This window comes from Scomber japonicus, chromosome 15, assembly GCF_027409825.1.
Source record: "Scomber japonicus isolate fScoJap1 chromosome 15, fScoJap1.pri, whole genome shotgun sequence".
Classification (NCBI taxonomy): Eukaryota; Metazoa; Chordata; class Actinopteri; order Scombriformes; family Scombridae; genus Scomber; species Scomber japonicus.
In genome coordinates, this window is record NC_070592.1 from 22,547,167 (window position 1) to 22,559,873 (window position 12,707).

Sequence of the window (12,707 nt, forward strand, 5' to 3'; positions counted from 1 at the left end):
CTGTGTTTTCAGATTTAGCGATGAAACAATTAATTAGTCAGTCAATCAAAAAGAAACAGTTTTGATGATTGGTTAAACCTTTAAGCCACATTTTATGGTTTCAGAGTCTCAAATGTGGGAAATTTTAGTTTTTCTTGGTCTTCCATTTTAGTAAATGGCATATATTTGGTTTTTGGAGTGTTAGTCTGACAAAACAATACATTCAGATGTGAATGTATTGTGACCTTGTGGCTCAGGATATTATATATATTATTCTTATTAAAGGTTTTACAGTAGAGCTTAATGGTAACAAGCTAAATCCTCATTAAGAGGAATGTCCTCTGAAGCTTTCTGACTTTGAATTAGTTCTGTTATGACATTTCATCCCTGTCACATATAAACTCTCCCATGGTTCATTGTTGCTTGAGACAGACTGAATAATACTTTTAGAATAGTTGCTAATCTTTGTTTTCAGGAAGGTGCCTGAATGAAACAATTGAATCATCAAACTTGAAACACTGTTTGTAATACTAACTGGATTACAAAGGTTTAACGTAATGTATTCAATAAGGTTGTACAGTACATCATTGATTTGAGCACTGAAGTCAATGAGAGCAATCGCTCCAGGGTAACACAGGCAACTGCTGTGTGCGCTGTGGAAAACAACCCCTCCCCCTTTAACTTAGCTCTGCTCTGTCATGCAGTAACATCGTATCATTGGTGATGGAAGTGTTGCATCCTAAACATGAACCTTGCACAACCTTTGATTGGATGACTTTCTGAACCTTCTGTTACATAATATGATAGTGTGTGTGTGCAATTGTACATGTTCAATTGTGTGCGTGCGTGTGTGCAATTATACGTGGTAATGACAAGCTAGTTGGAACATTTCCAGGAAAACTTTCTCAGTCGCTCTCTCTGCACCTCCTTCTCTTCACTGTGTTTGTGCGTTTGATATTTCCCTCAGTGCTATGTGCAGACAGAGTGGGCCAGATGACGAAGACCTACAATGACATCGATGCTGTCACACGTCTGTTGGAGGAGGTGAGGAGGATCTATTTTTGTCTGTTCTATCAATTTAATTCACGGCTGCACTAGAGAGGATTTTTAATCAGGCTAAATCACAAAGTGAAGCTGTAGGTTTGATGTTATTACCAAAATAAGATTTTAGGTTATGGCATGACTATTATTGGAAGATTTGCTTTTTGGGTATCCTGATACTGTGAATTAAATAAAGCATTACAGTAAAACACTAAAAATATTGAGTGAGTTCAGTCTCTAAACTAGCCAACAATTATTGAACCTCCACCCCCAATAAACACCAACAATAATAGATTTAGTTCATCGATGTTCAATTGCAGCTGTACTTCACCGGTCAACCACTCTTCTCTTCTCTTCTCTTCCTATAGAAAGAGAGAGATCTGGAGCTGGCTGCAAGGATTGGGCAATCACTCCTTAAGAAGAACCAAACCCTGACTGAGCAGAATGACTATCTGGAGGAACAAGTGGCACAAATTACAGAGGAGGTGTGCACATACACATAGATTAACCAACCACTGACTCATAAAACTGTTGTTGATGATGATCTTTTTAGGATTTATATTATTAATTAGTTATTTTTCCATATTTGGCACTTTTGGGGTAAGTGTGGTGACTGAGATATGATTTAAGATCAATGTTTGTAGAGTACACATGTTTATTCTGAGTAGTGAACATTAGCTCTCCTCTTACAGGTGGCCCAATTGCACCATGAGCTGAACCTGAAGGATGAGCTTCTGCAGTTTTACACCAATGCAGCTGAGGAGAGCGAGGAGGATTCCAGCAGCTCCCCAACGTTAGCATCTATCTTTATTTATTTATTTATATAATTCCTCCAATCAATAAGTAGTTGATGTAATTGTTAACCATGTATACTTTTGGGGATGCAAAATACTATAGCATGAGCAAAAGTGAGCAATAACACAGTTTAACATCTTGACTAGAACCCTGCAAAGAATAATAGAGTGACTTTAAGCTGTCTGGCTGTGGTTCTTTCTATTTATCTGTTTAAAGGGGCAAGAAGAGTAAAATGGAAACAGCTTCAGGAGGCTTTGTGAGCGACACACTCCAGAAGAAACTCAAAGAGCTGGAGGAAGAGAACCTGTCGCTTCGATCAGAGGTATTCCCACACACACTACAGACACACAGAATTTAGGAGACTCAAAATGCTGAGAGTGTAGTGTTTAATCATGGATGTCTACGTGCAGGCCAACCATCTAAAGTCCGAGACAGAAACGTATGAAGAAAAGGAGCAGCAGCTTGTTAATGACTGTGTGAAGGAACTCAGTAAGTTTTGTTTCACTCTCAGTTTCTCCTTCTATTTTCGACTAAAGTGCTGACTAAACTAAACTCATCCTCCTCTTTTGCTTTCAGGGCTGTCCAGTCTCCAGATCTCTACCATAGCAGAGGAACTGGCTCGTAAGACTGAGGATGCGTCCCGGCAGCAAGAGGAAATCACACACCTCCTCTCTCAGATAGTCGATCTGCAAAAGAAAGCCAAATCTGTGAGTTCACGTTACTCACATTATTATTGTTTAGCCTCATATATAAGTGTTGCAATGTTATTTTGCTCACTCAAACCATGTGTGTTCAGTTTGCAGTGGAAAATGAGGAGCTCTCTCAGCACCTAATAGCAGCTAAAGATGCCCAGAAGCAGCTTACAGCAGAGGTAAATATAGACTAATTTATTCACTGTGAGCACTGTTTTTCTGTTGTCATGACACCAGACTGTTAGACTTTGATTTTAAAAGTTAAGTTTAATGTTTGTAATGCAACAGCTCCAGGAGTTGGAGGAGAAGTACTTGGAGTGCATCGAGATGCTGCATGAAGCCCAGGAGGAGCTGAAGAACCTGAGGAACAGAAACTACCCAGCAGGAACCCCTCGACGCTACCATCCTCTGGGACTTTACCCAATGGTGAGGGAGCGTGTGTGTTTGTGGCAGAGCATGTGTGTATACATGATAATATTCCATTGCTTCACGAGTTTGTGTGTTGCAGGATTCTCTGGCGGCTGAGATCGAGGGAACAATGAGGAAGGAGTTGAGTCTGGACGATCCAGAGTGCGAGGAACAGAAGTATGGATCAAGTGCTTCATATTACACTTAAAACACAAGGACTGTGTAGTGAATAGTCTTATTTAATGTTCAGAAAGTAAAGGTTTATTGGCAACAATAGATTACATCATTGGGCAAGAAAGAATGAGACAAAAGCAGTAACCTAGTCAACATTTGCCAGTTAAGAATCAAGAAATGAACTCGAAGTAGTGCAAGTTTGCTCATTTCATTAGCTAAATAAAGCATTTGTGGTTAGTTTATATGTGGAAATCAGCTAAAATGTATTACTTGCTTAAGCTTCACTCATTAACATTTAAAAGTGCAATTCTTTCCTGAAGAAATATGTATAATTTTAAACTCCGAAAATTGCATGGATTTTTTTAACCCTAATCCTAACAATAAGTCACACACCACACACAGTAGACCTTCTGTATAATGATATTTTAATGACATGAAACTGAATTAAAACCCTTGTGTTTGATTCCGTGCAGAATCCATCGTAAGCGTGTTTTCGAGACAGTGAAGAATGTCAATCAGACAGTCCGCCAGCGTTCACTGACTCCAACCAGCGCCAACATCCCGGGCTCCAACCAATCTCTGTCAGCTCGCACATCGCCACAGTCCAGCGGCTTCTCCACACCTCGCTCCAGCATATATGGAGGTGACATCAGCGCAGACAATATTGCCCTTGACAACCGGGCGCAGAGCATCCTAATGGAGACAACATCCAATCAAGATAGGTGAGAAAGAGAGTCAATAACAGTGCATTTCTCAAGTTGAGCTTGACAAAAAATACTCAAAACATATATATATATTTCCATTTCTGTTCTGTTAGCAGCACAGAGGGCCGAGAGAAGAAGGCGAGTGGGGCTGAGGACCTACGGCTGGCCCTGCGCCGCCTGTCTCTGCGTCGACAAAACAACCTGAGTGAGAGACGCTTCTTTGAGGAGGAGAGGGAGCGGAGGCGAGGAGGACATGGAGGTATACACGATGCCCTGAGCCAGGAGAGTGCGCTGACCCCCTCAGAAAGCATCATGTCCCTAGGGAACCTCCACTTGTGGGCCACACGAGGGCCTTACCTCCCTGACAAACTCCAGATCGTCAAACCGCTCGAAGGTGAGGGTGAACGGGAGCGTGGGATAAGCTGCAAGGGGGGGAGGAAGCGGGAAGGCGATCAACACCGAGGGGTCGGGACAAAGAAAGGGAGGGAGAGCAGGAATGGGCGGACACTCGAGATGGAAAGAGATAAGGGATGGGGCTGGGCGAGGAAGACTAGAGCAGGGATAGAGAGGGAGAGAGGAAGGAGGTGGGCCAGAGATCGTGCCGGGAGCAAGAAGATGAAGGGAGCAGAAGAGAGAGATGACAGACCTCTATCGCTCATGCTCTTCAACTCTTTCTGGTCTCTCATGCACCATCACAAGTCGGGCAGTTTTGCATCTCCACACTCCTATTACAGAGACACACAGCCCAGAGGCTGGCTGTAGACAAACACAGTGAGTGAACGGGCGGTCTATTTGTGCCATGCATCCAAATCATTTGCAAATCATTTTCTTGATATTTAAATAATCCTGTAGAAGCAGAGCTGAGGTTTCTGGCACAACTTCACTTACTTTCGAGGTGCACAGAGGAAGGGGTCAAAACTCCAGCAACACTCGTCTAACTTTATTTCTATGCAAACACGTTTCAGCTGGTGGACTTCATCAGTGTCATTAAAATAATTCTGACCTCCCTCTGGGATCAGGGAAAACACACTTAAAATAAGGATTTACATATGACAGCTATACATAGGGGTTAAGTGATGTCACAGATCTTCACCTTTAATGATGTCACATTGGAGTAACAAGTGTAACATGCTTCAAGTTTGAACCCAGAGAGAGTGCCAGCAGAGTATTATCTCTCTTATGATTCAGCTTTGAATTCACCTGAAGGGTTGATGTTGTTTGCCTGTGCTGCTCTCTGCTGGTAGTAATTTGTAACTGTAATTTGTACTGTTATTTTACCAAACAGCTCCATCATACATGTATATACACCCTCTTATTGCTTCTGTTTTCATACACACATTTCCTTTTTGCTTATTTGTATTTCCGCCTTCTCATCTGTATTATTCTGTCTTCATGTATTTCTTTGTTTATATTTGGCTGTCCTCTTTTCTGTGTTCATTCTATCACTTCTTGCTTTCCATATATTTAAATTCAATGTGGCTGACCAATAAAAAAAACTTCTGTCATTCTAATTTCTTCTCCATCTCATTTCATTTACATCTTCTTTTACTGTTTTTTCATGTTGCTGTCCAGTATCTCTGCTCTTTTTATTTCCTCTCATCCTGATCACTGATCACTACAACCTGTCACTTATTGTCAGCTCTTTAAATAGACACTACACACTAGCTACACACTCTTAATAGCATTAAAGTCATATTATGATTTGTTACTTTATATATTTGTCACATACTAAGTCTTTTTTCACCAAAGCTATCTTGGAAAGCACAGCTGTCAATAATAAAATGTCTGTATTGATGGATGATTTTCAATTAGCTGCTTCACCTTCAGGGTTATTGAATTGTTCATATTGGCTCACTATCAAACTGTCATGGCTTACTGGGGCCCCTTAATATAAAAGGAAGCCATTGTTAATGATACCTATATGCCATCTTATTTATTATCTTATATATTCTCATATGCTGGTTATGTTATTACAATTGGTTACAGTTGAGAGTTGTCTCTATACTGATGTCACAGACCGGTTTATACACATTATCATGGTTGGTGAATGACACAATTCACTCCCATTAACAAAAAGAAAAGGTTAAAAAAGTCAATAACAACTACTAATAAGCTATTTCTGGAGTGTCTTGTGATAAATGTACTACTTTGTGTGTTTGAACATAATGAAACAGTAGTCACAGTATACAGCAGTTTCATTCATTTTTTCCCACCAGGCTCTGCCACCCTGCACCACTGGCAGCAGTTAGCACAGCCTCACCTCGGTGTGATCCTCGACCCCAGGCCCGGAGTTGTGTCAAAGGGCTACAGACCCCTGGAACTGGAGCTGGAGCAGGTCTGTGTGTCTGATTTCATATCAATAACCACAATATGGTCATCCTCATACATATCTAGTAATTATATAACTTTTTATAGCACCCCTAAACTTGGAATTCACTGTCCTTTTTTATAGTAGGGGGAATAAAATCCCACGTATGAGCAGAGTTAATGTAACCAGACTGCAGTGTTGTACAGTACAGTGCTCCAGGATGCTCTTTTTCACCAATATCAAATTAACAGTCCATCTTCCTTAAACTTGTCTCCTATTTCACATTTCATCTAGTTCAGTTGTAGAACAAAGATGAATAAATTACATAATGAATAGAAGATTCAGGAAATCTGTATGAATAGATTCTGAATAAATCAACTTTATATCAATATTTAGAAGTAAGATTACACCTTGTGTGTGTTTATATTGTAGGATTTGACTTATTTCTTGCAAAATAACCCTTATCCTACTGTTTAGAAATGTTTATATTACTTACAGTAATTTTAGTGTGACACTAGTAACACTTGCTGCACATGTATAGTGTGCATGTATAATTCTGTGGAGTCATGTCTCTGCTGCGTTGTCTACAGGTGTATCCATGGGGTGGCTTTGAAGAAGATGAACCAGGGGAGCAGTACTTCCAAAACCTGCCCACCTCCTCGGCCTCTGCCTCCCCAGCTGTGCCCTCCACTTCCAGCACGGGCAGCGCCAACCCCGGGCAGCCGGTGCCCATCCTCGCTCCACCTTCTCCTCCCTCTCCATCTCCATCACCACATCTTAGTAACACTGATGCTTTGGGTGAGGACGTACTGTATATGCGTACACACATAGTATATTTAAACCTCCACACTGTTGAACATGTCTGAAACACCTACAGTGTATCATGGCTTCTTTAATGACTTGTTTTTTGTGTGTGTGTGTGTGTGTGTGTGTGTGTGTGTGTACAGCTGCATACTACCCAGGTAAATGCATGGCTCACACCAGCTCTACTTACACCTTCACTACTTGTCGGATCCTCCACCCAACTGATGAGCTGACGCGGGTCACACCAAGGTAAGCAACATAACTAACAGACTGCTTCTGGTGCTGCTTAAAAAATGTATGATCACAGTCAACTTGTGCGGCTCCCTTGAGTTCCTTGTAATTTTCTCTTTGATCTTCCTCAATTATATCATGATAAACTATTCCAAAGTTATTCCTCCTCTGCAAAGAACAGCCATTTAAAAAATGTGACCTATTATGAAACTACTGATGACACAATGATGTTTTTTTAATGATACCTGTCTTCTGTTTTCCCTGAGAATTAACATTTTCTTCACTTTTGAATGGTCCGTGCTTTAAAAAAGGCATCTTTTATTACATTTCAATATATTATAATGACTTAAAGTTAACATATAAGCACAAATACAATCTAAACATATGCTGCAGCTTGAAATGTTTATGTTGTTCAGATTTGTTTCACTTTGAGAAGCCTGCAGTGTGCTGAATGCTCATTCAGTCTGAATTTGACTAAATCTCAGAGGACGATTAAGACCAAAACAGCAGTTGTTGAGGTGGGATGGTGTCCAAGAAACAACATTTAGTCAATATTGTGTGCCAGACACAGAGAGGGTGCTAAATAATACATGCATGTGTTTATGGTTCGAAGAAGAGGGGTGTCCCCTGTGCACAACACGTTCCAGTTTTGCACTATTACAATGAAATATTTATTTAAGCTGTTGAAATAAGCAAGAAGTATCATTTTTTCAATGTTTCAAAGACTTTTTGTTTTTGCTTTTTGTTTGCTTTCTTTCAAGTCTAAACCCAGTACCGGCTTCGTCTTCCTGTGTGATGACCAGCACTCTGCTGGGTACTCCTGCTGCTACACCCTGCACGCCCCGCAGGCTCGGTCTCAGGCCCTCCGAATCCTCAACTAACCTCAGGCAATACCACAAACACACCAGAAAACGAAAAATCTTCTGCTAATATCTAAATATATGTCTTCTTCTTGCTGCTGTGGAAAAAACCTTTGCAGTAGTTGAGACCAATACCTTGACTGTCTTCTACAAGACTGACAATTTTCAGAGGTGGTTTACAAAAAGCTGCTGATAAATTAAAACATGTCAAAAGAAAGCAGATTGCACAACTAGGATCAAAGTTTTTAGACTCAAGATTTTTTAGAGGAATATTATTTTACAGAGATCAGTCTGTATGTTGTTGACTCTCATTTGTTCCCCATGTTTCTACAGAGATGCAACACGCACCACCAGCACATCCCTGGGCTTAGTGCGCCTTCTCCAGGAGAGAGGCATCTCAGCAGCAATGTATCACCAGAGTCAGGGCCTGGAGCATGGAAAGAGCAGCGAAGGAGTTTTATTCAGCACGTCCATCGCTCCTCACAGGGTTCCCAACCCTGACCCCCTGCGCCCCTCTACTCCTCCGAACTCCCCCACGGGACGGGGAGCTTCAGCAGTGCCAACCTCCCTCGGCTTCGACTTCAAGAGCCCCTCCTATGACAACTTCTTGGCTTCCAAACCGGCCCGTTCCATTCTGAAAGAGGTGACGGGGGGGATGAGGGGCAGGCAGAGAGGGAGGGACTGCGAAAGCCAGACGGACGTTAGCGTCACCGTTCACAACCTCAACCTGCTGGACAAGGTGAAGCGGCTGGGTGTGGCTGGAGCACAGGGTGGAAGAGCAATGAGTCCAGGCCCCATCCTAGGGCCTCTTGGGGGTCTGCGCAGATCCGGCTCTCCTTTTGCGCCTGATGGAATAAGAAGGAACCGCAGTTATCCAGCCATGGTTGGAGCCAGCATGGCCATGAAAGCCCCAGGGCCCCCAGAGTAGTCTGGACTGCTTCTCTCCATCAGGGTATCCACATAGGAGCCAGGCAGGGCCAAGGACTGGCTGTTGAACAGTCACCTGGAGTCCAAACACTTACTGACACTGTTCATACTGTATGACACCAACATGGCACTACAGTTTCTAATTACTACTGTGGGTCCACACTGACACAATCCACTCTCCAGTGCTTTTAGGTGGCGACTCATGCTTGAATTATAAGCAAAATAACTTAAAGGGATCAGTTCACCCAAAATACACATGAACTCATTTTCCAAACGACCATTATTGGTATGTAGCCATGCTGAGAGATAGTTGTCTTTGAAGGGATAGGGTTAGGGTTAGCTTGCCTTTAAATATATAAAGTCCCATTTACTTTGGATACTCTCTAGACCATGCCATGCACCGTTTTCAATTCTTTCTACTAATTAAAGTTTGATATTTTGGGAAATATGCTAATGCACTTTATTTCCAAATTGAGAAGATGGATATTAATCTCATGTCTGTAGTACAGAGCTTTTGCTTGGGGGCAGTTAGCTTCACTGGAATCAGCAAGCTGGCTCTGTCTAAAGTTCTACACAATCAACTCTTACACTCACAAATGAACATATTGTATCCCTTTAGTTTAATCTATATTTAAACAGAAATGTAAAAAGTGCTATTTGGCATGTGGTAACCTCACGGTGACAACTAGACTCCAGGGAGTCAGTGGGCAGGTCCTTGTTCTCCAAGAAATAGCTACAGCCCATAACTCCCTCAAAACCAGAAATACAGTAGTTGTTTGTGTACAGAAATCAATGTGATACAGCCTGATAATGGGTGAGCTTTAGATGTGCTGGTAGGTAGATTTTTAACTTAAAGAGGCAGGCTTGCTGCTTAACTCTGAATTTAGCCTTATGCTAAGCTAGGCTAATCCCCTTTTGGCTCTAGCTCCATGTGTAATGCATTGATATGAGAGTGGTATCAATCTTCTCATCTAGCGCTCAAAAATAACAAAAAGAAAAGTGTATTTTCCGTATTTTCAGACTATTTCTTTAAATGAAATAAAAACTTTGTTCTGTGGATGAATATTGGTTCTAAGAAAACACATTGCGGTTGACTTTTAAAATATAGTTCAATTGCAGCATTAGAACTAAATTATCTTCAATGTATTGGGATCACAGACAGAAATCTCAAAATCTGGGCACAAAGAAATTATTTTATGTAATTTGGGTGAACTGACATTTTGAAAAGTAGGCTACAGTATCCTAAAAGGGAACTATTGAGATCTCTGTCTGGTAAAAATCCAAAAACTATGTAATGAAAGCTGCAAATATCTCACATTGCTGTCCGCTCAGATCCCTGCTTTGGAGACTGACTCTGCTGGCTAGATGTAGTACTCCCACTCTTGCCTTTTTGAAACACATCCACTTGAATCCCACACACATCCAGACAGGTGCACTCTCAAATCTGCCATCACACAAGTTGGCTATTTGTATCACTGTAGCGCTAAACCATGCCTTCTTTTCTTCTCTGTAATTGGATTAAGATCCACTTTTTATAAACGATTAAACATTTATTGTACACCAAATATGTGATATACCTATATGTCCTCCCTACTTTCACTCTCTCCCCTCTTACCCCATCCTAAATCCTTCCTAAAGTGATTAGATCTGACAAGTCCCTTTCAACAAATCATTGAATAGATTTCATGTCAGTATTAAAGATGTTTTGGTTTCATTTCCTAATTGGCCATTACACAGGGATGTTGATGATGATCCCACTGAGAGGGACAGATCAATACGCTGAAGCCACAGCTCACAAAGAGGATGGAGAGAAGTATGAGGGGAGTGATTGTGGCTAATCAGCCGTTGTGCTCGGAAGCTTTTGGACACTTTCCTTCTGGTTTCCTCTGTGAAATGAAGCAATATAGTGCCTCAACCATTGATTTATGTCTTTCATGCGTTGGATTTGGGATGTGAAGGAGCTGTTGATTGTTGCACTTATTTATTTTGAAGATCTTATCTGGATTTAAAGTATTTTTCATGAAAAAGTATGTCGTCTCATGTGCTCACTGTATATATATACTGTTCATTGTCACAGAAATGCCAGTAATGACATGCTTATAAAGGAATAACCATGTGTAGTTCATAACCAAGAACCACAGATCACTGTAAGTATTGGAGTGAGCATGTAATCAGGGTTTTTTCCAAATAAAAAATCAGCCATCAAACAATCAATTTGTAATTTTCCCCTCTGTGTGGCATCATAAAATTTGTAATTGTCCCATCTGTGTGGTATCATAAAAATTGTATTTTTCTCCCTTTACAGGAAAACATGACTCACTCAAGACTGGGGCAATGATGAAAAGAGCTCCAAACAAATCATAATTTACCCTCCTCCAGCAGATGGTGCTCACGAATCAGACAATAGTCAGTATGTGAGGTGCATTGCATTTATTTGTCTGTCCACATTGGCACAGTCATAATCCATTACTATCCATTATCCATTATCTCTTGTGCTATGAGGGATGTAATGAGAGCAGCTTATTAAACTTATCTTAGCCATGGGGTGAACGAAAGGTGAGCAATAACCAAAAAATGTCACAATGGCAACCAATGAGTCTAATTAGAAGAAATGAAATCTAACTGTGTTTCAAATGTCACTGACAACTTTCATTCTGGATATTGGTTGCATTAGAATTACATTTGGATAATATTGTTTATCACAAGGTACACACAATTATTTCCCTTCATCAACACCACCCATAATGTTCTAAATGTGTTCATTAAATTTGATATTGAACTGGATGTTATTTAATAGTTTTAAAAATCTACAAATATATTAAATAAAATGAGATATTGTTTATTTTTATAAGATATAGTGATCCTGGAATGGATGAAATATCGTGAAAGTTATCAAACTAATTGCTTTGTAATTTGGGACGATTCCTCATGACTTTGGTAATCCACTACCTTTAACTTTAGCACCACCATCATGTCAACGTTTTCACTGATTCGGTGAAATAGTTTGACATCTGCTAAGATGAAATTAAGAGGAACTAGAGTTATCCAGCCGTGCTCAATAAGACATGGCCAATAAGTTCCTGGATGGGTAGTCTTGGCTGCTTATGGACATCAGCGTATCCAAGTTGGAGCAAGGCAGAGCTAAGGACTGGCTACAGAGCCGTGTATACACAACATTTTGTACAGGCATTCATGGTTCACAGATGATGAATCTCAATTACTTTCTTGATCCCTTGAGGTTTACATTTGTAGTCTTGAGTAAAATGTCTCTACAGCAATTGGATGAACCCTCAATGAAGTTTGGTATAGCTATACTGTTAATGTATAGCTGAGGTCAAAGTGCGGGAGGTCAATCCGCCACAGACTCCACTCACCCTGGACACAAACTGTTGGAGCCGCTGCCATCTGGTAGAAGGTTCAGAGCAATAAAATCCCTCACAATTAGACTGAGGAATAGCTTCTTTTCCTGACCTGTGACTACTATTTATTTATTCTTCATTCTTTTATATGCTATTTATTCTTTTATTCATTCTTATTTAACCAAATATACTGCAGAGATGCCTATGAAATGTGCGTTATACATTGTATAATGACAATAAAGACTACTCTTCTTCTTCTTCATCTACTGTTAATGCCCTCCTCTAGGTGAATTGTACTACCTTTACCAATCCCTACTTTTTTCATCTAGCTCCAACCATCAGTTCAAAACTTTGATATGTCCAATACTTTCATTAATGACCAATCACAAAATTATACCCATCAACCTCAGCTGTACTTGAGAAAA

The 12,707-nt window shown here is 40.6% G+C and overlaps 1 protein-coding gene across 1 annotated transcript; it reads left to right on the forward strand.

The window, feature by feature from the left end:
• The first annotated feature begins 957 nt into the window (after nucleotides 1–957).
• On the forward strand, nucleotides 958–8,924 carry LOC128374026 (trafficking kinesin-binding protein 1-like). Its single transcript, XM_053334249.1, has 16 exons — nucleotides 958–1,023; nucleotides 1,389–1,505; nucleotides 1,713–1,813; nucleotides 2,032–2,137; nucleotides 2,226–2,304; nucleotides 2,392–2,522; nucleotides 2,612–2,686; nucleotides 2,796–2,933; nucleotides 3,016–3,092; nucleotides 3,563–3,811; nucleotides 3,907–4,187; nucleotides 6,010–6,128; nucleotides 6,692–6,899; nucleotides 7,049–7,154; nucleotides 7,898–8,023; nucleotides 8,330–8,924. The coding sequence occupies exons 1-16, from the start codon at nucleotides 973–975 to the stop codon at nucleotides 8,922–8,924; spliced, it is 2,559 nt and encodes an 852-aa protein (XP_053190224.1). The 5' UTR covers nucleotides 958–972.
• Nucleotides 8,925–12,707: the final 3,783 nt, after the last annotated feature.